A 26,121-nucleotide genomic window follows, 5' to 3' on the forward strand; every position below is an offset into this window, starting at 1 on the left:
TCTATGGCGCTTTTATGCGCCTGCGTGAGAGTAAATATATCTACAACACTGGGTGAATACATGAATGAATAACATTATACCATTACGTCATACCCCTCACAAAAAGGCGACTGCCCTTGTCATTAATGCAGCTCTTTGAGTTTGTTGAACTCCGGTTCACACTGGGCCCCTCTCTCTTATCGACAACCGATGAGAGAGAGGGGATGGTTACTGTGGGTAACCGACCCACGCAGACGCCTCACTACCACCGTTGGCACGGTACACACAGACACGGCACATTCTGCGACCAATTTTCGACCCACAGATAGGGCTGTCACGATTACAAATTTGAGTTGACGATGAATTGTCACTCAAATAATTGCACACGTGTAATTGTGTGTTTGGCATTGAACATTGGAACATAATATGTTTTTTTTTTTTCTTTTGTTTGCCTTTTACGCTTCGTAATCAAAAATTGCGCAGGGCAGATATGACAAATAACTGAAATATACAGAGAAATTATAGACATATTTAATAATGTAAAACAAATGTTTCTTTAGTGTAAAGAAAATGTATGAACAATTTACAACGTGGAAACGATTATGACGATTATGCAAATATATTTGCGATTATCTAAAATAATTGTGATTAGACGATTATGTAATCATTGTGACAGGCCCTAATCGTCTCGATGGCCAGGCGGCTTGGTGTGTCACAGCCTAAAGACGTTAACCCTGGGCTCTGCCTTCCAGTGTGAATGCTTAACCCGGGGTTTACTCTAAGCTGAGGGTTAATGAGTATGAGTGTGAAATGAGGTTAAGATAGCCCTGGGCTTTCTGTTGCCTAGTGTTTAGCTTAGCCCTGGGTGAAGAAATGAAAGTGTGAAAATCTTTTTTTTTTTATTGTTACTCAGCACTCACAGCAGAGTGCGCTTTGTCAATAACACGTTTTTATAAGAAAATAAGACATGTTTGAGAAATCAGTTCAATTCAGCTCAATAGATTGAGTCTTAGGAAAGTCTCTGTGGGAGAGGATCCATATTTAGTCAGTAGATGTTACATGTTATTTTATCCAGGCCCACCGAACGCCTTAATCTAGACTGCAGACAGTGTTTATGACTGTCTGTGTCAATGATTGTCAGCTGTTGGGTCACTACTGTTTTGAAACTCAATATGTGCGTGTGTGTGTGTGTGTGTGTGTGTGTGTGTGTGTGTGTGCGTGTCTTCTACTCATTTCCAGACTCTGCGCTGTGGAAGAGTGAGGCCTTATGTTTCAGTAAGGAGGGTCTCAGATCCGCTCTCACCACTCTGCCATCTGAAGCTCTGCAGACTGAGGCTCTCAAACTCTTCAAGGTCTGTTGGTCTCTGCTACGGTTACAGTTTACAATTTAGGCATTTAGCAGACGCTAAATATTATCCAGAGTGACATACAATAAGCAAGGTAACAACATACATCAAATGCAGAGACAGTGTAGTGCCTCAGTAAACTAGGATCACAGGTAAGGCAGGAACCTAGCATCATGTCTAAACAATATACTCTAAAAATTATAGTCTGTACATCAAAACTATAGGATACCAGGTAAACAATGAACCTAGCATCTGTATAAATAACATGCTATCGGAATTACATTTTCTCACATTGTGGTCAAGAAAAAAACAAGCAACAAAAACATGAGAACAAATGACCAAGGACAGTTTTCTCTCTCCTTCCACGTCTCTCTCTCTCTCTGTTTCTCCTTTTGTCCCTCTCTCAACCTGTCCCTGCTCTATTGTGCGTGCTTTCCCATTCTACTTTCCATCATCGTCCATTCCCCCACCCCCCCTTTCCCCCGAACCCTCATTTCTGCACTGTGCCTCTTGCACTGCACTGAGAGTCCCCTCATCAGTTGAAGAAGCCATTGTCCATCCTCGTCCAGGCGGTCCCCACTGTATGCCCCTTCTCTGTCTCTCCCCTCCTACACTTGGATACGCTCCATTCTCTCTCTCTCTCTCTCTCTCTCTCTCTCTCTCTCTCTCTCTCTCTCTCTCTCTCTCTCTCTCTCTCTCTCTCTCTCTCTCTCTCTCTCTCTCTCTCTCTCTCTCTCTCTCTCTCTCTCTCTCTCTCTCTCTCTCTGGACCTGCCTGTGTGACAGATCAAAGGACCAGAGACAGGGGCCTCCATCTCATTAAAAGTGTGGAAGAGAGATAATGGCCTTGATTATCTGCTCTGATTGAGGCTAACCGCTCCTCTGGTTTACCGCTGTGTGTTTAAAGAGGGAGATCAGGGCTCCCGTAGACAGGCTGCAGAGTTTAGTTCTGTTACTTTTAGTTCAGTTTCAGAATGATAAAATAAAGTCAGTAAACCAAAACATAGAAGTTTTATAAAAACATCACCCACATTATATGATAATTACTGTAAAATATATGGGAGCATGTGTTATATTAACATTTTGTGTAACAGCAAATGGACAAATAGTGAAATAATGAGGAAGTGTAGAAGACAGGAGAGGGATTTTATCTATGAATGGATATGAGCGTTGTGTGTTGTGGAAGCATGGGAAGAGAGATCATGGCTAAAGGAGAAGAGCAGGAAGTTGGAGGCGAAGAGACCTTGATCTTGGAGGAGTGGAAATATCCTGTTCCTCTTTGTAATGGCTGTGGCCACACATAATGCACCCACCCCGTAAGCCCACTCACTCCCCTGCGTCCTATTCATGCTCCAGAGAGCTCTCCACTACAGCAGGGACCTGGTTCACTCTGTGGGATGGTAAGATGAATGGAGCGCGTCTCCCTTTGACCACCCAACCTTAAAAACATTCCCATACGCGCACAAAAGGGTAGGAAAAATACCCCCGTTTCAGAACTTTGAAGGGTATACACTTTTTTTTCTCTCCTGTCCTTTGTGAAGTATTCATGAATTTGACCGATGAGAATGGTGAAAGGGTTCCTTTGTTTTCATCCGTCTCGCGGCATTAAAAGACAACGGTCACTTCAAAGAATAATCAAGTTGAAGAATTGTCCAGCCTTACAGGGGTGACAAACTGCTCCTACTGCAATTTGACAGTGGGATAAATGTATTTAAAAAATGTAAGTTTCACTTGCATTACAAACTCCATGTCCTACAAGAAATTCAGTGTTAATAGTGTGTGTTAGTGCCTCCACCTGGTGGTAGCTCTGATTATTTACATTGCCACTTTATGTTTTAAGCTTTCAGTTTGTTTATATAGAACACCTGTGGCAACAGTCACATTAGCTCATGCTCCAGTTTACATTATAAGCAACCAAAAGTAAGCAATACAAGGGTCAGAGACACTGTGCCAAGAAAACTAATGCAATAAATATTTCTGTGTACAGAAAATGATCCTATTCACCTTGTTCTTGGCCCTTCTCCAGGGCGGCGCCATGAGTTTTTCTCTGTGTGCTGCTTCATTCTGTACACTGTTCACTTCCGCCCTAGTAGGCAACTGCAGGTGTAATACAGATAATCAGCAGTGTTGCCAGATTTTGCAAGAGAAACACGTGGCCAGGTCTATGAAAACAAGCCCAAAAAAAGTTTTACCACTTAACACATATACATTCCTCTGAACTTTGACCTTTCACCAAACAAATACCTCAGTAGGTCTGTTCACTTTTTCTGTATACACTTTTTAAGTGTTGACTGTTGAGTGAGAAAACGTTAAGTTGAGTAGCTTAATGTTGCACATTAAGCTAATAAACTGGGGACCCCCCAAAAGAATTTGGGGACCGACCCCAAGTTTGGGAACCACTGATCTACACTACTCAACACGTTTACATTTCTCTGAACTTTGACCTTTCACCAAACAAATTCCTCAGTAGGTCAGTTAAGTTTTTCTTTTCAAACCATGTCAGAAGGTTTTCATATTGTAACGTTTTACTGTGCCAAATCTGAGAAATCTCAATTCGCAATCACCTGAACATATCTCATCTATACAGTATATAGATGGTAATCTTCTTCATAATCAGAATATTGCTTCTGTTCTTGAAGAAGGCCAGGCTGTCTATGGAGCTGCAGTGTGTGATACATTTTTCTTCGTTTAATAATTGTTCTCTGATCGGCACCTCGCCCAAATTCCTGGTGTGCGTTTCTTTTTCATTGCACTTATGAATGACACAGATTAAGTCATTTTTATTGAGCTGTTTTTGACTATGTCCTCCTCTGCAGTCCTGTCAACTGTTCATCAACGTGCTGGTGGAGTCGCCATCAATCGACTACCACACATCGCTGGCCCAGAATGCATTGCAAGTGTGCCTGACCCACCCAGAGCTGCAGAATGAGATGTACTGTCAGCTGATTAAACAGACAAACCGACGGACGCCAAACAATTACTCCCTCACACAGGTCAGACTGGTTTCAACCACACACACACACACACACACACACACACACACACACACACACACACACACACACACACACACACACACACACACACACACACACACACACACACACACACACACACACACACACACACACACACACACACACACACACAAGAGGTGGGCTAAGTTGAAAAATATTGAGAGATGTATAATATGAGTTCCACAGTTGTTGCATGCTTACCAATACGTCTTTATTTAGTACAGCGGCGAGAATGGCCGCTAGCAAATGCATGCTCACTGCTTTGTAAACCAATCCTGTCACTGACTGCCCCAATCTGAAGGACCGCCCTAAAGACTCTGGATTGGTTCTGCAATGCAGTTTACTTTGTTTCCACCATGTTTTATCACCAAAAGCTGGGAGACCTCTATTGAGTCAAGCATTTAGTGACTGAGTCAGTGAGTTACTCTGACAGTGCACAGATATAATTATACTACCCTCCAGTTGTCGATTTAAGCTGACATTAGAACCTGAAAAGCAACTCCATGTGTCTGAGAAAGAGTAGCTCCTTCATTCATTTATTGATGGGTTTTCCATGTCTCTTGTTCTCTGTGTGCAGTGCTGGCAGCTGTTGTCTCTATGTGTGGCTCTCTTCCTGCCCCAGCAGCACTTCCTGTGGTACTTGAGACAATACCTGCAGAGAAATGCTGACCCAAGGTGAGCTGATTGCTGATTGGCTGGTGCATATTGGAAGGCATGAACCAATAATTTTAGGGTAAATCACTGTATAATTTTTTTGTACTTTTAGGAGTGAGGTTGGGAAGTATGCAGTATATTGTCAGAGGTCAGTGGAGAGGACCGTACAGAATGGGGAGAGGGAGGCTAAGCCGTCTCGTATGGAGATTGTGTCCATCCTGCTCAGGAACCCATATCATCATTCCTTGCCCTTCAGTATCCCTGTTCACTTCATGAACAGCACCTATCAGGTAATACACACAGACGTACACGACTGTTTACTTGACTTAATGGGACGCTTTGCTGATTTTAGACACCGGAATAGTGTCTGCAGCGGTAAAGTCTGAGAAGATTACCTGAGTGACATCACTCGGGTAATCTGACTCGCTTAAGGCCCTTGCATACACAGTGCAATGCATGTTTTTTATTGGACAATCAGTTTTTAATGCATCCAGAAAAACACCGGAATCGAACTGGGTTCAGTTGACAACATTATGCACGGTTGCAGCCACTTGCCGGACAGCAATTCCAGAGTAGGTGTGCAATAGGTAATAGAGAACAATGTGTTTGTCTGAAATGTTCGGCATTCCATCGGACCTTTATTCTAGTCTGGAGGCACAGAATTCTTTAAAACGATTCTCCACATGGCAAGAAATCAGAATCTAGTGATCAAAATCAAAGTTCCCCACAAAGAGTATAGTATGATGTTGAGTACTACACAATACAAGTATAGTGAGTACTATACTATACCTTATCCTTATCTCTCTCACGTTGCATTTTCAACCTCATAGTCTTTCTGTATTGGCAGACAGGTGCAGGTGAACAATGTCCTTTCTTTCATCGCAGGTGGTGGGGTTTGATGGGTGTACAACTGTGGAGGAGTTCCTCAACACTCTGAACCAGAGGGTGGGCATGAGGAAGCCTCAGCTGTCTGGGTTCGCTCTCTTCACTGACGACCCTTCAGGCAAAGACCCTGAGCACTGCCTGCAACCCTCTGCCAAGGTGAAAGCAGAGCCGCAAGTTCAGAATCTGGATGCATATTTGAATGGTTGCAACAAAAGGCAACATCATCCGCATATCTGTAAAGCCATTTTGTCATTCAGAATTAGACGATTGTGACATTCTTTTTTGTTAACTATAAAATTGTGAAAATCAAAAATTTCCAAGGTGAAAGCTACATTGTGAAGATGTGCCTGTGTGTACTATAATTGATGAACAGAAAGTGTAGGAAAAAGGTCTCTGAATATACAGTTAATTCGCATAACAATTGGGTGGGGACTGGAGTTTTTGTGTAAAATATAAGTTACATTTTGAAGTGCACTATCTCTGAATTCTGACTTCCTATTCCTTTGTGCTAGATCTGTGATGTCATTTCCAAGTGGGAGCAGGCCCTAAAAGAGTTGCACCCTGGGAAGTATGAGGGGACAAGAATTGTCCGTCTAACGTACAAGAGCAGGTAGGATTTCTCCAAACACATCTGTATAAAAACAGAAGGTCCTGGCTTGCACATATGTATTACCTCTTTGAAATGCAATATGCACTTAAAGCCTGATTGATTGATTGAACATGAAGAAGAAAGCATTCTTCTGCTTATTATTCGTCTCTATTTCATACTTTATCTGTCACGTCTATTAAGATTTTATCGTTTGAAAAACTGCTTCATACTGTATGTCCTTGTCCACCCATCTTTTCATGCAGGCTGTGTTTTCGGGCTCACGCAAAGGGAGAGACAGAGCGAGAGCGCCTCCTGCTGGCTTACCAGGTGAATGACGAAGTCCACCAGGGACACTTCCCTGTGAACAAGGAGCTGGCTCTGGAGGTAGCTGCCCTCATGGCTCAGGTGGGTAAAAGTCATCTGAGGATACAAGCGCAGTCAAATCAAATACATTTATTACCTCACTCTCAAAATGTGTTTGGTCGCTTTTGAGTGTGAGGTTACAGTAGCTTCCACTGTTACAGTTTTTCCTCAATCGTTGGATGCATTTCCTGAAACTCTAACCTAATTTCCCAAACTTTAAGTGCATTATCCCAAACAGTAAAATCATGCCATGCAAAAGAAACTATAACAATCAAAATGATAACCTCATTTCAAAATAATAAAGACCACCTCTCATTCGCCTCTCATTCATCTCGTCTAGCATTAATTTTTTTTACGAGAGCGCTGCGAGGTTAACAAACAGTGCAGGCACTATTTACAGTGCAGAGCGTACCATCTGTGGATACTTTTTCTAGCCATATCTCTGCACAGTCTAATAGCTGATTATCTACCACTGAGGTACCGCAGCTGAGGTACAAGATAGCAAGTAGACACCGTCAAATGCATGCCAGTATTGTATATCAAAGTGCAACAGAGTTGTTAGCAACATGACACTGTCTGGATAGAATGCATGTTTGCTCTGCAGAAAACTACAGCCCTCAGCCCTACAGAAGCACTTTCTCATCACATTCACTCAAAAAAACATACTTTATACAGTGCATTTCTGCCTAATTTCTGGTACGATAGTGTCACTTGCCAGAAAGAACAGATCTTCAAGCTAACAATCTGTACTTTTTGGCAAGGGACACCCTTGTGCAATGGAGTATAGATTAAGCTTAAAAGTCTGCTTGTGAATGTTTACTGCACACGGCTTGCTGTGAACTGACCGTATACATTGAACAAACTGCACATTGTTTACTAGTTAATCCAACTTTTAAGTATCAAATTGACAACCACTTTTATAGAACTGGCTTATTTTAAATTATAGTGGAACATTTTGGAAAAAAGTCTAGACAAATGTTAAAACTGCATCACATCGATGTGTGAGGTGTGTGTGTGTGTGTGTGTGTGTGTGTGTGTGTGTGTGTGTGTGTGTGTGTGTGTGTGTGTGTGTGTGTGTGTGTGTGTGTGTGTGTGTGTGTGTGTGTGTGACTGTGTGTGTGTGTGTGTGTGTGTGTGCGCGCGCGTGTGCGTGTGCCTTCTCATCGACAGACAGTGACATCTGTGCCACTGTGTAATTGACAGCCTTGTTCTGGACTTGAGATCAGCCAGTATAATTTTCTTCCCTTCTCTCTGTCCCATTCCCAGGTTGAGCACGGTGATCTGGAGCGACCGACGGCCTCCTCTCCTGCTTCTCCTCAGCCTAAATCCCAGCTGGTTCCCCTGCAGGTGCTGGAGCGCTTCTATCCCAAACGCTACAAACAGGACTGCTGTAATGAGCAGCTCAGGTAAAACACATGCACTGTTAAGGCCTTTGCAGACAGGGTGCGATTTTTCGCACGGAAGAAACGGACAATATAATTTTTTTAATTAACACATGGTTCTCAATGAACTCATGCACACCGGCTCCGAATTTACCGTGCTGCGATGCGGCGATGCGTTTTTTTTTCCAATCGAACCCAGTTCGATTCGTGCGTCTTTTCGCATGCGGTAAAAACTGATGGACTAATCGCACCCTGTCTGCAAAGGCCTTTAGCATTCATATGTCACATTCTCATCCACGGGCAATTTATCTTTATTGTTTGTTGTGATGCTATGTAATTACCAGAAACACAATATGTAATCAAATAATTACAGTGACACTTTCACCCTCAAAATCACGTTGTGAGCTTATAGATCTGCTGTTTTCTCTGAATGTTCGCCCCCAGAATGGGGTTCACGTGATTAAAGACAAAATATTCTGTTTTTCCCCATTTCAGGGACCTTGCTGAACGTCTGGCCACTAAGTGGTCTGTGCTTCGTGGATGCAGTGCATCCGAGTGTGTGAGAATATATCTAACTGTAGCTCGGAAGTGGCCCCTATTTGGAGCTAAACTCTTCAGTGCTAAGGTAAATGCTGAAATAGATTCCCTTTCACTCCTAACCTGTCTTTGTTTTATTATATGCCTCATTGTGACTTGTTCTCATGGTTTTTATCTGTATCTCTGCTCAATTTTGACCTTGTGTAATTGCAGTGGAGTTGAAGAATTCAAGTAAATTAATACTCTCCTTTTGTCAAGTTCAAGACATGCCGTGACTGGTTGCATGCATGTCTATCATGTTGTAAAACAGGACTCAAAGAGACGTGAGACATGATTTTAAGTTGTAAACCTTGCTAGCATGACTGACTTTCAACCTGGCTTCCCTATGGGGGGCAGGTCATTATAGGCCAATGTGGGTTTTCTTTATAGCGAATAAAGCCTATCTACTAACTCACTCATGTGTTGTGATGTAGCGCTTTGTGAGCTTGTAGATCAAGCTATCTTCGCTATTCGACATACGCCGAAGTGTATAGGGCTCAAGCGGTTAACTTTATTTGTGCTTCCTGTCCATAGCCGGTCCCGCCCTCTCCTGTTGAACAGTGTCAGGTGTGGCTAGCTGTCAATGAGGATGGATTGTGTGTTCTGGACTACACTATGGTAAGTCTACAGCAGGGAAACGGTTTACACCAGTGGCTCCCAAACCTTTTAATTTCAAGGACCCCCATAACTCTGAGAGTTTACCAATGGAACCAAATGGAACCACGGGTCCATTTGGTTCCATCGGTAAACTCTGTTCACGCCATGCATGACAACGATAACTATTAATATGTCATTTTAACCCATTACCGGCGGGAAAGCATCTGTGTCATTTTAGACTTGAGCTAAAAAGCATTATTTTATACTTTGGCTATTCAAAAATATTAGATATACAAGCTCATAGCATGTCACTTCGTGCCGCGCTACGAGCTTGTTTTTAATCTTGAAAATGTGTGCAAATCTTTGAATATATATTCTCTAAAACAAACATTTTTAACTAAAATATTTGCTTCTGGGGGTCCCTGGAACAAAATATTTTGTGATGGGGTCTGCGGCCAAATACATATAATTTTGGTGCTCAAAAAGTTTGAGCACCACTGTTATAGCAACATATGTTTTTTAGAAAACTGTTAGGATTTAGAAGACATTTGTAGAATCGGCCTCAGGTCTTAATTGGTTAAAATAGTTCTAATTCAAGTGGATGGCAGAGTCCATACCACAACTTGAACGATAACTGTAGCTGTGAACGATATCGTTTGGACCACTTTCAGCACGATTCTATGAACGACAGAAACACTGACAGCCAATCAAACCCATCAGAAAGAAATCTGGGATGCAGTCGGTCTCATGCTCACCCTCGGAATCACGTCAGTGAGTTATATTATGAACGGAGATGATTATGAATCGCTTGCTGGTAGGCTAGCTGGCATTACATCTCAGGAAACAATGTCTAACAATAACTAATAATCTTGGCTCCTCAGTCATCTGATGCTTGAGGAAGGTCCATGACCGAAACGTTGCCTTTTTAATAATACAAGTTTTCTCTATTGAGCAAGTGAAGACGGTGTGCATCTATATAACATACCTGAAAATCAGTTTTCTAAATAAATGATTTAGAAATTTGCTTTGGTTAAGCCCCTGGATTCACAGGTTTAAAACTAAAGGTTTGGATTGCAGGCCAGGCCGCAGCTGCAGAGGTTTGTTGACCCTCTGGTCTGGAATGATTTTTCTGCTGTGGTGTTTGGAAACACCAGAGCTCCACAGGAAAGCAAAAATGACCAATGACTGACTCAACGCCCTTGACCCCAAGGGACCTAGCAGTTCCAACATATAAACGTTAGCTTGAGCTCTGTAATTTTCGGCAGCTTGTGTTCCTTAATTTTCGTTTCTCGGTTTGGCGTCAGCCTCACTCATGTGCTCTCATGTAACGCTTATGGTAAAAGAGAAAGAAATTCACAATAAATCATCGGAAATTATGTTATGCTTCTTTGCACTCAATTTGTACCTTACACACACAAAAAAAGACCACCAGAATGGTTTCCGACATGAATTACATGGTCTATTCTGGGTCGAGAGTAAAAACTGACTGTTCCACGTTTCATTTCTACTGTATGTTTCACACTGAAAATCCTTTGGTTTTTAGCACACCCTGATCACGTACTCCTATCAGTCTGTCATTACCTTTGGTGGATGCCGCGACGACTTCATGGTGGTCGTGAGCCAGCAGAGGGAGCCAGGAGTTGGGAAAAAGAGTGTGGAGAAGCTGCTGTTTGCAATGGCCAAACCTAAGGTAAGCTTTCCTGTTGTACATCTGGACAAATGTTCAGGCGGAGATTGATTTGTGGACAGTCTCAGACCTTCAAATGCTGAGCCAAGTTTCCGCTTTTCTGCAACGCTAGTCCAGGTCATTATTTATCACTTGGCTAGATGATCTAAGGAATTAGCAACTGAGGCGTTAAGTAAACCATGGGTTGGTGAAATCAGTTCTCAAACTGCTGAAGTGTTATGAGGGTTTTCTAATAACTGACGAAGATAAGCAAAAGAAAAGCTAACTTTAACTTTGTCTTTATTGAACCGTCATGAAATAGGATTACACTCAACTACCTTGGGCTAATGGAGAAAGCAGGTTGATCTTGTATATTGCAGACAATCTCAAAGGGGCCTTAGCACAGAGTCACATTACTACAGAAGGACGTGCTAATAAGTTTGAGCACTAGTTCAGTTGCAATTCTAAAGGTTTTCACATCAGCTTTGAGAGATCCCGTGTGACCAAGTGTGCATTTCCCAGCTCCCCAGAATCAAATGAAACGAATATTAATAATGGCAAAGCTATTATCCCCAATTTGATCTTACCTGTCCTTCCCCTTCCCAGATCCTGGAATTGACTTTACTCATGGCGAGCTACATCAACCACTGGACCCCCATCCTGCCGTCTGCCTCCCACCACCAGCCCCAGGGCCACTGGGACGTAGACAGTCGGCACTTCCCCTCCATGAACTACACCACCAAGGGCCCGACACTACTGTGAACTGCATAAATGACCACCTCCTAAAGGTGCACCTTAGCGGCAGTAAAACTGTTAAACCACAGGGTATGACAGGGAGAGGACTCGTACTCGTTAACACTCACGGACGGTATAGAAGAATGCGGCATCGTTTTACCCTCATTCACCTGGAGTGCAATGCATTGCATACAGGAGTTTTTTTTACATTTTGCTAAAGAGGAAACGGGAAATCATTTTCCTTTTTTTTATTTTGTATTTTTCCAGAATCTGTGGTATGTATGAAGATTTAGATTCAGAGATATTAATTCTCATTTGGACTGTATTTATTTCTACAACAAAAGGGTGATCCAACTCTGCTTCTGTTACTGTACATGAAGATCACTTTCTTCCTTAAAGATCAAGCCTTGGAAAAATGTTATTTAAAAGAGAACAGAGAGCCAAGGACTGGCTGCCACTTCTTGAACTTCCACTTGGCGAGAAGTCATTTTAGTAGCAGGCCACACCTCCCTGTCTTGCCTTTGCCCTGGCGTTCATCTATTCCAGTCTTCCAGACCTCAGCCTTTTTACTATGAAAAAGTAAAAATGTGTTGCTTTCATGCTCTTTCATACTTAATATGGAACGGCTGTGGTTGAAAATATCCCTTAGAAGTTAGAGGCTTTCGCATGGCATCGTCATTATGTCATTCATTGTGATTGATCACTGGTATGTGCTCCTCCATAGACTACCTGATGTAAGGGGATTTGCTACTTTATACTTTGTCATATGACCATGTTGCTTAATGAAAACACTAGATTTTCAGCAAATAATAATTAGTTATTTTGACACAGAAGCATAAATAATGCTTGAGCGGTACTGTATTATCGGAAAGGGACCTGTTGAAATTCACTGATACAGCATAGTGTGCATTAACACAAATTCTGTGTCTAGTTTTTCATACTTTCCAATTAGATTGTAATTGTAAATTGTAATTGTAGATGTAATCTGCATCTAATATTAATCTATTTGTATATTGTCGTCTTCATAGCATTGAAGAAAAACTGTTCCATGATCATGGGCTTAATTGTGTCATTCCCATCATCTATGCATCTAGTCACAGTCATGCAAGCAGCCAGATCCAGGTCAAATTGTCAGACAATTCTTAGCATGTGTTTGAACCTACTGAGTAACAATTGAGCGGGGTATCCAGTACCACATCACAACAAATCAGTTGAAAGTTATCAACCACAACTACGCTACAGTGGTTTTCATATTACTTACCTCTGACTGTCTAAACTTTTCTGCCACTCAAACTGATGGTGTGGTAGCCTACTATACACCCGTTTGGCACTTTAGTAGGTTAAAAAATGTATCTGCAAAGGCTATTTGGCTCAAAGTCTACAACCAATATGGCAGGTGTCTAGGAAAGTTTAGTAGTGATATTTACATTACTAGTGTGTTTTTTTTTGTTAATTTGCTGTAGATAAAGAAGTGATAATTCCTTTGACAATACCAACCACTCACTAAGCCTTACCTTTTCAACAGAAAAGTCGAACTCACAGGCATTAACCACTTTAAAATAATTAAATAATAATTATAATTCAGCATTTTATAAAATGTTTCGAAAATAGCTGATCAACAAGCTCACAACGCGCTGTATCAGGATGGGTTGTGAGCTTGTAGATCAGCTATTTTCAAAATACATTTTAAGTGTTTTACGAGTGGACACAGAATAGAGCTACCAAAATGTTTTGATGACTTGAAATGTTTGGATAGAACCACTGTCTTGGTCATTTTCCTCTTAGTTATTTATTTAATTTCCAGCATTTTGGGGCTTTTGCTTAAAGGTATTGTTTTCCAGAATTGTCACAGTTATATTTAGAAAGTTACATGATTTTTGACTGTTTGCTTCATGTAGCAGAATAATTTAAGAGCAGACTATATTTGTTACTTTTATATGTGAAAGAGATTGTTTTGAGCAATAATGTTTGTAGCGGTGGATGTGTACTGTATGTGTGTGACAATAAAATAGCTGGCACAATATTATCGTCTGCATTTGATTCTATTTTACTTTCTCAAACTATTCTAAACTTGTATTGATATTTCATTTTCATCATTAGACAACAATGGGTGAACTTATACTTGGTTTCAATATCTATTTTTGTATTTCAGTCTAAATAAAAAAAGAATTGCATTTCTAGTCTTGACTGAGATACTGAATTACTTCCTTTGGAAGACAAGTTTCCACCAATGAGTGTAATTTACCCAGGAAACGCGCCGTTATGCAATTTAGTCTCATGGGGAAAAAGAACACTTGTTTTACACTGTCATCATAACTTTTTTTTAACTCATTACATCATAACATTATGGATTTACACTTGATGCTGGTTATATTGTATACATGGTGTATCCAGTGTGTGAGTTTAGGGGGTTGCAAGCAGCTTTGACTTTCTGTCCAAACGGGTCAAAGTGGTAATGGCATTTTCCTGCCAAATTCGCGTTATAAATCATTCATTTTTATGGTTTGTCTGAAGCCCTTGTTCCGTAGCTGCTCTTTTATGAAATGAAATACTCATTATAGGCCTCAATGCTGACTCAGTGTGCACCTCCATCGCTCGTCAAAAAAACAAATAACTTCTCTAATTTTTCCATGGAGCAATGTGGCCCAGCCATAATGCTTTATAAGATTTTTAATCCACCTTGAATATTAATTTAAAGATTTCAGTGTGGCAACATGCACTCATTGTTCCAAAACCTTGTTGTTTTTTCGTTCTTTTTCTGTTATTGTCAGATCACAGATATTCTTGCATTACAGCCTATTATATCAAGATATGTCAAATGTCCTCATCTGTCTATCATCATATACCTAACGCAAAGCACAAAATGTGTGTGTGCCAGTACTTGATTGTATTTAATACACGCACAATTCAAGGTCAAAGTGTCTAAATAACACACACACACACACACACACACACACACACACACACACACACACACACACACACACACACACACACACACACACACACACACACACACACACACACACACACAGTGTGTGTGTGTGTGTGTGTGTGTGTGTGTGTGTGTGTGTGTGTGTCGGTGCAGCTAGTTAACAGGCTGATGTGATGATAGAGGGGGCCTACATTTTTTCAAGTATGAGGTTTGGTGCTGGAGTGTAATATGTAATTTGTTCCATTGATATACGTGTTCTTTGAGGAGATTTATCCATTGCTTAATGTTTATTGTATTTCTAGTTTTCCAGTTTAAAAGGATAGTTTTCTTGGCGATAGTTAAGGCAATGTTTTGTTCCAAAACCTCATTTAATAGCTGACTATATTTGTTATCATAGTTTTGCAGGCTTTATATGTGAAAGTGATTTGAAAACTAAGCTTATAGGGCAGTGTGTGTGCTTGTGTGTATGTGCGTGCGGTGAGTGTAATGTATTGTGTGTGTGTGTGTGTGTGTGTGTCAGAGAGAAACATAAAATGTATGTTTTTAAATCTTCAAAATGTTCACCTATATTAAATCTAAACTTTTCCTTAGCCTCCTATGCAACTGACTATCTGAACATTTTCACCGGTCTTTAGATTAGATTTGGGTACAACGGTTTTAGATTTAAATATTGTATACTAGTTTGAAAATGGCACATTTCTCTCTAAAGATTTGAAGAAGTTTGCAGAGCTGTATTCAAGAAATTACATTACTTGGAGCATAAACACAAATGTATTGCATTACATGATTAGGCCTACTGTATATGTCAGACCAAGAAAATCTGTGCAAGACTGTTTATGGTATTGGGATATGAGTTTGCCTATATGTAGCTAAAGAATCAGGTTTAATACCCCTATGATATTTCTATCTATATAATTCAGTAGTTTTATTTGGTCTGTTCATTCATTTTCAATGGGCTATTTCTAAGAAGAAATTCCTATTCCCCACTGGCCAATGTGGCTATGGATTTCTTTTTCTTTTTTTTACCCATGTATACATTAGGTTTATGAAGAAGAAAATATAAATCATTTAGAGTATATGCCTACGCCTACTCACACAAATAAGAACGAAGTACTAAGTTAAGCAACCATGATACCGTATCAATTTACGCCTTGACCTTATAGTCTTGCAAGCCAGCCATCCACAATCTTGACCTATAGGAGTGCACTCATGCATGTCCTACTCTAGTGGTGGAAAAAGTATTCACATTTTTTACTTAAGTAAAAGTATCAATACTGCAATGTAGAAAATGGCTACTCTGTTACAAGTGAAAGTGCGGAATTCAAAATGTACTTGAGTAAAAGCACAAAAGTATTGGCATCAAAATGTACTTAAAGTACCAAAAGTATAAAGTACTCATTATGCAGAATGTCCCATTTTCACAAGTTCAAAATGTATGCAAATCTATATTGTTACATAATGGCCTTACCTAATCAATTCAAACAGTCTCATCCTCAGACAGGTCTGACAGGATACAGCTCAAAGCTATGTATGCTTTGCTTATGTAAAATGTTAATTAGTAGCCAATTTTTATAAATCCAGATACATTTCAGAATGTGGGCCTTGGGTTGGCGTATAATACAACACCATATATTTTCTATTTTGAGTAGATACTGTCTGTATATGTAGCCTACTTGTATACAATTAATTACTAATATTATTAATTGTTTTACATTGTGATTTCAAATAGTTTGGAAGGCGTCTGACATGCTGGTCATGTCGAGCTTTGTCGCACTTGCAGGTCAATTTCTCTGGGGAATTTACATTAATGTATAGTTTGCTTGCTCTTTACAGCACGAGTTTTGTGAAGCAGCTGTTTTGGAGTAACTGACACCATAGCAGCCTCGTTGCTACACTGGTACCACAGACAGCACTCGGAAAGATATCGCTGCGACTCTCTACACAGCGTGGAGGCAGCGACTGAACAGCGACCAGCTGCCCTTAATATCCGATCTAAGTAGTCTAAACCAGTGACACAAGATATAGACCTCACTTTCACATTGACTCATTGAAAGACAGGGTGGGTTTTTATTCCTTAGTACCAATGCTTTACTATGAACTATATACGTGTGTCGCTATACCACTTCTTTGTAGTGCCAATGTTTAGATGTTTTTTTTAATGTTTGCTGCTTACAGGCAACTCATTGGAAAGTTCCAACATGACAACCAAAAAACCCGGAGGTTTACTACGGGAAGCATCTCATCAGATAATGGCCGGCGGATCCGCAGGTACGTTATTTTTTAACCCGTTGTTAAATGATATTGATCATTACGTTCTAGGTGATAGTAAAGTAAATACGTTCTGAAGGTAGCCTGGCTATAGTTAGTAGCCAATAGAGTACAAGAGTCCGTTTGGGAATCCACCCCCACGTTGAATTCAAGTTTAACTATGGCAACAGTGTTGCGATGTAAGTTCAGAAGGTTCCTGTGCTCTGCTGTATGTGAACAAGGTAACCGCGGCGGTTCATCGAACACTCGAGCATTATTGATGTTATTAATGATCACCCTCGAGTCGCTCCCTGCCGGAATGTGTCTGTAAATGGAACCTCCAGAAAACATTCCCGCAACGTTTGGTTCCGCTTACCCCTGTGTCCCTCTCCCTGTCCAGCGAAAAGGCAAACAAGTGGGCAATTATTTTGAAGTCCTGCAATTTGACTAAATAAGTATGGACATTGTCACGTGTTGTATGTTTGAGATCCTTCTCATTGTAACATATCCGTTTTAGAATTGTTTAAATTAGTTAGTAAACAGCTGTGTTTTGTGTTCCTTGCACCCTTCTGGAGGGTGGAGCCACACATGTCAAAGCCAACATGTACATTGCAGTTTCTGATAATGTGTGGCTATTGGTCTCAGGTTTCAGCTACACTGCCCTACAAAGCCAAAGTGCAGTAACTACGTTTTTGGACACACCGACTTATTTATGTATATCCCAAAGGCAGGGGCGGATTAACCCTTCGTGGTGCCCGGTGCTTGGACCCGGTTCGGTGCCCCCCGGAAGCGTTTTGTCAAAGGGGGGTCTGCTTCTAAATTTTGCAGTTTTTTGCCGCTTTTTCTTTTTCTTCACGCCGTTTGGTGCCCCCCCCCCCAGGTTGGTGCCCTGTGCTTCAGCACCTCAAGCCCGTTGGATAAGCCACCACTGCCCAAAGGTCAAATTAGCCTTCGTGATTTTGGGGGGATAAACAATTACCTCAAGAACAGATATACAATTCATTTAATATCACTTAAGTTATATGCCGATACCTCATTTGGCTGACCAGTTGAAACACTTTTAAACCAATTTATCAGTAAAAAAAAACTAAATCGCAGGGGAAAGCGGAACCAAATCGTAGTTACTGCAGTACATATCACCACCAATAGGTTAGGGGTGGAGTTTAGAAGCCATTGTTCATACCTCTTACCTGACTGCCAGACAGTAGCCTAGTGTGGAAAAACTTCACAAAGTTTGCGAGCCTTTTACTCAGATTCTTGGTTAGAGGTTTAAAGGAATATTTCACTTTCAAAAAAAAATTTGGTCATTTTATCGTCTACTCAGGCTTTTGTGAGCCCCCCAGACCGTTTTAAAGTTGCTTGTTTCAGTATTTTTAGATATTTGATATTCATTTCTTCAGACACGCCCCCTTCCTATACAAACCCATTATAACGTCAAACTCCATTTTTAACATGGTAGATTCATCGAAAACACCCGTCCTTGGTTCTGGTAATCTCTCAAGAACAGATTCTGCACTGCGTTGGAATCTGTCGGGGAGGTTCGTCATAACGTGTGCGCATTGGCTACAAGTGCCTTCAGATCAGGAAGCAGGCCGCGCTTTACCCAATCAAATGTAGTGGGCGGGATTCACATGTCCGTCGATCTTTCCCCCTCGAAACAAACCCAAACTAATTTAACAATAGCGTCCGCGGAGCAGACAAAACCACGGAAAGATATTCACATTTTAACTTACTCTTTCATCATAGAAACAAGTGGGCTTATAACCAAAACGATCCATGTTCTCTGGGAGAAGTGGTGTTAGTGTTCCGTGTAGAAATATTGTTAGTGGGAATGAAAACATAGTGGCACCCACCGGAAGTGAAAGCTGAAGGCAGACCTAAACCCCGGTTTCCTTGCGCACTGGTGTTACGTTTTCTTCCGCCCAGAGCCAACAGACATAGAACAAACAGCAGAGGTCGCTGTTTTTCATTTTCAGTTGGATCTGGGTTCCCAGATTGTGGTTCTGGTGACTCACCCTGCCCTCCTAATACGCGAGGGGGCCGTGTTTTTTTCGATTTTTTCATTTATTTTTAATATTCTTTTTGGAAAATGAAAAAAAAAAAATACAATTAACAAAATAATAATAATGAATGAAAAAAGTAAAAAACACGCCCCCCTCACGTATTAGGAGGGCAGGGTGAGTCAGCAGAAACAAGGACGGGTGTTTTTGATGAATCTAACAGGTTAAAATGGAGTTTGAAGTTATAATGGGTTGGTATAGGAAGGGGGCGTGTCTGATAAAATGATTATCAAATATCTAAATACTAAATCAAGCAATTTAAAAACGGTCTGGGGGGCTCACAAAAGCCTGAGTAGACGATAAAATGACCCAAAGTTTTTTGGAAAGTGAAATATCCCTTTAACAACATTCAAATAAGCATATCTTCTTCAAATAGTTTCTGGATTTCAATGAATGACACATAATTTGAAAGCTTACATTCTGTACTTTCATAAGCTGTAAAAAGTTGAAAAATTATCAAAGCCCCCTTGTTTCTCAAACCATTGCACTTGATACTGTATATATCAAGTGTGGAACCTGACTACACGTAGTCCACTCGACTCCTGTTTGCCAGGAGAGAGCGAGTGGTGGAGAGAAAGGACTTGTGTGAGACGAGATAGAAACATCCTCCTCTCTCACAATGAATTATATTCTAAACCTATGAGAGCTGGGCCTAAATCATATTTACTGAATTGTAATTAGTAGATATATATACACACCCAATACCATTCACAATACAAGTCATAATTGTGAGTTAATTAAGTAAAAATGATGACTAGTTTTCATGAGCCAACCAAGCCAATTGAGATACTACTAAGATTATAGTTATTGAGTCAAAATCATGTAGTCATAATTTAACACAAACATGATAAGAGAGCTCTCTTTTATGAACAGCATGCAACTGCATGTATGTGGTATGGCTAGATTGTGGACTGGCTGTGTGAGAAATAAATGATATGAATATATAGTGTGTAAATTGTAACACTTAACACCTTTCTCAACTAAATCTACAGTATATGCCTAGTGTCTGAAAATACGTTAATTGCAAAAAGGTATATATCAATCAACCAGTCAGTTACATTACATTACATATTAATAAACATTTGCACAAAAACAATGTTATTGAATCTTAATCTCACATTATGGAATATACCAGTGACCAGAGCTATGTGAAAACATTATTGTGATAGCATAAAGACATTTATTAATTTTATTTACTTATCTCTTTCTCAAGCAAGACCTGGTCATCTTAAATACAACAAACAGACAAGAAAAGGAAAGACAATTGATAGGGATTGAGGCCAATTAGACCGGAAGGTGGTTGCTAGGGAGAGAAGGTTTATATTATAGACATTAATAAAGTAATAGCCTTCAGGAACTTTTAATTCATAGACGCACGGACAGCATACACAGACGCGTTTCGGCGTCAAGCCTTCCTCAGCGTGTATCATTATTATAGACATTAGCATGTCTATAACTTTAGCAGATATGGTAATGAAAGCCTGCAGTTTCAGAGTTTATTGAAGTCCATTCCAGGAAGAGGGAGCAGAGTACACAAAAGCCATTTCCCCAAACTCTAGTTTTTCGAGTTTTGGGTATGTAAATAGTCCTGTGATCGTAAGAGGGGGTTGATGTGATGGTGAAGTATGAACCAAGGTAAAGGGAGTTGACCAATGTTTTCTTTATAGATGAAGGTGTATCCGTATAAAGCAGCTTGTGGTCAGTCAGGGACTGCCACTTGACTTTAGCATGCAGAATGCAATGATGGGAAAGTGATCTTTAACCGGTAATAAATCTTAATACACCATGGTAAGCAGTGTCCAACACGTGTAATGAGGTGGAACAGGCATTCCTACATAAAACATCACCATAATCTAATACTAGTAAAGTATTTTTGCCTCAGGAGAAAAGCACAACTTATTTCTGAAATAGAAACCCACTGCTTTAAGTTTCTTAACCAGATATTGTGGTTATAAGACAAACATTCTTCAATCATCAATTTATTGAGCTACTGTACATAACCAAACCACCATGCGGTCTGTTCTGTCCTTGGATTAATGACTCCTACTCATGACTCTGGCACTTTTGCTCATAGACTACTGGGATGTACACTGGTCACTGGTATCATAATTAGAGGCCTGCTGTAAAAGTAATGTTTAATGTGGATAGATTGTATATTCCCCATTGCATTCACTGTAGATTGACTGTACATAGTTATCCATACTGCCACTGTGTAGCTGGTTAACACTTTACACACACACACACACACACACACACACACACACACACACACACACACACACACACACACACACACACACACACACACACACACACATTTACTTGACTGCTTGTTTCTTTTTTATTTTTTTGTACTTTCTCTGTCTGTCCTGCGTTTCATGCCTACTGCAGTGCTGCTACTGTATGACTGAATTTGTCTGTCTGTCTGTCTGTCTGTCTGTCTGTCTGAATTACCTTGCAATGTGTGTATAGAGGCAAGACTATTGTTTTGGACTTTGTTTACTCCAGATGTAAAACAAGCTTTATTTGCTGAAGTTGACATTCTATTTATTTAAAACCATTTAGCAAAATTTCCAGAGCCTTGTATTGTACAATATATCATAATATATCATAAATACTCTATGAGGCTTTCAAGTTAGAGAAGCTGGCTTGTCTGTCTGGAAGGTTGTTGGTTTGAATCCCTAGGCCAGCTGAAAAAGCACCATCTAGTACAGGATGAGTAGTATTTCCTTTGCCATTGAGCACAAAGCTGTTTGGGTCCTTCCATCTGCCTGTGCTGTATGACATCACATTGACAGCCATGTGGAAAAAAGCATGTACGCATGCATGCATGCATGCTTTGCAATACCGCCCTCTTTGATTCATGGAGGTTTAAAAAGGACTTGACAACGTTATACCATAGTATTTTGTTGAAAAGTCTCAATTATGACTCATCTCATAATTGTATTGCATGTAATTATTATGTATTACACTTCACAGTCATGGTTTTACTTGCTTACTCCGTTTATAGCTTCCTCTGTTCTGTACAATCACATCCTGACATATTCCTCTACATTTGCATTACTGTACATAAAACGATGTTGTCAGGGTCTGGAGATGAGCATATACAATACATGTTAAAGTGTGAATGCCAAATGATTCATGCTCTTGAAAAAACGGTACACAATAAAATTATAATCTAATAACAGAATACAAACATGATCTTCCTATTAACTTTTGACAATTAAAAAACAATGTGATTGAACATTAATAACGTCACTTGTGATGTCTTTCTTTTATGACGGCACATATGTTATAAAAGCCTTTCTTTTATAGTACTACGCATTAAAGAAAGGCTGTAATCTTTGATGTCATAAAAAGACGAAAGCGGAGCAGTTCTACTAATGATGAGTTAGAGAATAACTTAATGACATCATACTGTCTATTTGAGGGAATCCATTCAAATAAGCCTTGTTTTGATGTGCAGTAGTACTAACGGCTAAGTAGAATTAAATGTGCATGTTTCTTCCCATATAATGATGACCTAGATATTATTTTGTACAGTACAAAAATATTGTATTGATTACAAAATCATAATATCTTAAAGTAAAACTATATGTATCTCTAAATATTTAGTAATTCAAAAATATGTTGTTTAAAGTTTTGTCTCTTGGGCCAATATTTAAAGACCAATGCAGAAGCCTTCAGAAACACTAAACTGTCAGAGTATCATGATTCATACAGGGTGCTGCACAGATACATATACATCTATTGTTATTGAAATACAGGATCTGGGTTGTAGTTACTATAAGTGAATTTGTCATATGTGAGTGGGAAAGGCAACATTGTAATTGTTTGAGTCAGAATGGCTAGCAGACAACACAGACATAACAAATGTGTTATTGTTTGTTTGGTAAGCACACTGTATCTTGGTTCAGTGTTTAATGCAACATACAAATGGACCGAGTATGATTCATTTGATACTGTTCTGAAATAAAGCCATTGACATAAACAAGCAAGTAACTTAAACAGTTTATACATTTTCATTATGAAGTCCGCAGTCAGAACTGTTCTCCTCCTGTCATTTTAATAGGAACGAGTATTGTGTGTACTCTGGCAATGCCGCCTGTTTTTCTGGGTTTTGCCTGTATTGTATGTACTACTAGGCCACTCTGCTCCCACCCGTTAGTGAAGAATCCTCAATCCTTATCCAGTATGTCCTTTCAAAGAAATCACATCACACCAATCCACCGCCATACCCTGCCTAGAGTACAGCTTGGTCCAGTGACACAAGCAGTAGCCTAACTCTCTAATAAACTACTATCTTATAATGTGAAGTGTCTCCGACTCAGTTTGCGTCAACAATTACTAGTAAATACAGAATTCCACAATACTACACTAGCTCCATGTATCAATCCACCCACTAACGCCTACTCAGCCCATGTACCGACCCACCCACCACCGCCTATCCTAGCCCCATGCACCGACTCAGCCACCACTACCCAGCCTAGCACCATGCACCGATCCATCCACCACTACCTGAGGGGGCTTGTGTCTACCCTCACCCTGGATGTAACCTTTTGGGAGGCGTCCCATGTCAGTTACTCAACAGGCACAGGGCAGAAAATCTTGAATCTTGAAAAAACAAAAATCATAAAATACTTTGCCCCCAGTAGAATGACCTCAGTGTTTCCCCTCACCTGCACTCGGCCTCAGTCCTCTCCAGATCCAAGTTCTCTCTGGGGTGTTGTTATTGTTGTGTGTCTTGATTCAGTGTTAACAAGGATGGAGGGAGACCAGTGTTAATTTATGTGTGACCCGGTCACAGATTTTGAGGAAGGGGGGTGGTTTTGGCTGTCTGGACAAGCTGCAGTTTATTTTTACCGTTGGAGAGACCAGTGGTGCACTGCTTCAGCGCCACCTCCTTTTGTAAGGATTAGCTGTTAGGCACTAGTTCTTTCTCTTGTTGGATGAAGGTTTACAGTCACAAGACTGTTAAGTTTCAGTCCCTCTGCAATATGCTGAGTGCCAGAGCAGAGTGTAAAATCACTGTGTGTGTGTGTGTGTGTGTGTGTGTGTGTGTGTGTGTGTGTGTGTGTGTGTGTGTGTGTGTGTGTGTGTGTGTGTGTGTGTGTGTGTGTGTGTGTGTGTGTGTGTGTGTGTGTGTGTGTGTGTGTGTGTGTGTGTGTGTGTGTGTGTGTGTGTGTGTGTGTGTGTGTGTGTGTGTGTGTGTTTAAATGTGAGTGTGTAATTGTCATGTTGTACAGTGTTTTGAAGGTCATGCTTAAAACACAAGTGAATAATGTAGTCCGTTTTTGTAGCCCTTCAGTTTCATATAATATTCATGTTTGCCACCACAAGGGGGAAGCAGTGGCTTACTGTTTGTCTTTATGCTAAATAGCAGTGGGTGTTTCTTGTCAGCAATGACTTTTGCATGCTAATTGGTAGAAAGTATTGGGATATTATTGGGCTTCCTTTTTATATTGTGATTTATAAAAATAACAAAGAAGGCTATGTAGGTTGTGGGATATGAGAAATATGTATTTAATGTCAAATACTGGAAAAGTAAGTCACATGGAGAAGGACATGATCAGTGTTTATTTTATGAATAAACTAATACATTCAAAATATGTAAACAATTGTAAATATATAAATTCATGCTTAAATATCCATTAATGTTACTTAATTTACATTGTAAATTGCTTGAATGTGTAGTTTTTCGTCATTCCTAACCAAATATCCTGTTTTTCAATTCTTTGAGTAAATTGATACCTCGGTAGCAAATGGAGTGTGACGACAAGAGACAGACGGCGTAGAGTATGATTGGGTTCTCTGTGTCGCACTGTCAGAACTTCATTCAAATTACACTCCCAACTCTCTTGATTTAATTGGTTTTAAACAGTGAGTCTAAGATTAGGCGGGATAGAACAAATAAAGCCACTTAGCTTAAATGAAGTGAAGGAAGTAAAGAGCGAGAGAAAATCAAATAAATAAAGTCAAACAAAGCGGGGGGAACTTCATGAAGATTATTCACTGACCGAGATGCCCATTACAAACGACTGTTTCCTCTCCCAGCTTCGATTGGCTGCCACAATCAGAGCCGAATTAGGCCTAATATTTATTTCCAGAAACAATTGTACATGTTTTAGCGGGGCTTTGATTGAACTCCCGGCGGACATGTTGTAGACAGATGTTTAGATGACCTCATGTTTGAAGTAATGTTGATTTTGGAAGGGGGGGGGGGGCTTTGCCGACGTCTCTCTAAATCAGATCCCCCCCGCCTCTCCCATCCTCGCAAGCAGCCCCCACCCCCTACACACACACACACACACACACACACACACACACACACACACACACACACACACACACACACACACACACACACACACACACACACTGTGTCTCTCTCTCTCTTCTCTCTCTCACACACACACACACACACGTCTCTCACATACTGTAGACGCGCACACACACACACACACACACACACACACACACACACACACCCTGCTAGACTGTGTGTCTCGGTCTGGGAGGGCAGGCGAAGGCACATCCCTCATATTTAATGTGTGCTTTGGCTCAGAGGAGTCATTTACATTTTTGACAGACAGATGTCCGTGGGGTTTGTGGATGGCTTGGTTAAAATGAAGCATGCTAGTGCTGAAGGATGGCTACTTAACCGGACACATCTGTATTTGGTTCTTGATGCTTCTCTCTCCCCATACGTGTCTCCTTTAAAACCAGGCAGAGTATCTGCCATCGCGGCTGTCCTGACAGATTTTCAAGCAGTCAAGGAAATTACATTGATTATTAGAAGCTCATGGGTACACCGTAAAATCCTCAGTGATCATTTCACTCTGACGTTGTACAAATGAGTTAATCTGTTCAATGTATAAATGAACATGGATTTGTTTTGTTTTTATTTTCTTCAGTGAGTGGTGGGATAGTTTTTTTTATAGAACAGATGTCAGATATTACATTTGGAAAGGAGTTTATTCTGTTCTTGTACTCTTTGAAGAAATTGCATGCTACTAGAGTGTAGCTATCATTAGTATAGCCTCCCCCCTCATTTAATTTGGTGCAGGGGGGAAATAGATCTCAACAGCAAA

The 26,121-nt window shown here is 40.4% G+C and overlaps 2 protein-coding genes across 5 annotated transcripts in view; both read left to right on the plus strand.

Annotated features, from left to right (window-relative positions):
- Positions 1–13,803, plus strand: part of plekhh1 (pleckstrin homology domain containing, family H (with MyTH4 domain) member 1) — a 46,522-nt gene extending 32,719 nt beyond the window's left edge. For all 4 annotated transcript variants that reach the window (XM_080414010.1, XM_080414011.1, XM_080414013.1 and 1 more), the window contains exons 19-30: positions 1,219–1,331; positions 4,141–4,317; positions 4,919–5,016; positions 5,108–5,285; positions 5,881–6,036; positions 6,393–6,490; positions 6,733–6,874; positions 8,099–8,238; positions 8,710–8,839; positions 9,325–9,408; positions 10,931–11,077; positions 11,660–13,803. In XM_080414010.1, the coding sequence (XP_080270136.1) occupies positions 1,219–1,331; positions 4,141–4,317; positions 4,919–5,016; positions 5,108–5,285; positions 5,881–6,036; positions 6,393–6,490; positions 6,733–6,874; positions 8,099–8,238; positions 8,710–8,839; positions 9,325–9,408; positions 10,931–11,077; positions 11,660–11,815 (1,619 nt within the window). In that variant the 3' untranslated portion in view covers positions 11,816–13,803. The remainder of the gene's footprint in view (positions 1–1,218; positions 1,332–4,140; positions 4,318–4,918; positions 5,017–5,107; positions 5,286–5,880; positions 6,037–6,392; positions 6,491–6,732; positions 6,875–8,098; positions 8,239–8,709; positions 8,840–9,324; positions 9,409–10,930; positions 11,078–11,659) is intronic.
- Positions 13,804–16,648: 2,845 nt separating this feature from the next.
- slc25a21 (solute carrier family 25 member 21) overlaps positions 16,649–26,121 on the plus strand; it is a 116,924-nt gene continuing 107,451 nt past the window's right edge. Inside the window, exons 1-2 of the mRNA XM_080414014.1 lie at positions 16,649–16,782; positions 16,899–16,991. Coding sequence (XP_080270140.1) covers positions 16,922–16,991 — 70 coding nt within the window. The 5' untranslated portion in view covers positions 16,649–16,782; positions 16,899–16,921. The remainder of the gene's footprint in view (positions 16,783–16,898; positions 16,992–26,121) is intronic.

The sequence above is a fragment of the Gymnoscopelus braueri genome (assembly GCF_963280865.1).
Source record: "Gymnoscopelus braueri genome assembly, chromosome: 19".
NCBI lineage: Eukaryota > Metazoa > Chordata > Actinopteri > Myctophiformes > Myctophidae > Gymnoscopelus > Gymnoscopelus braueri.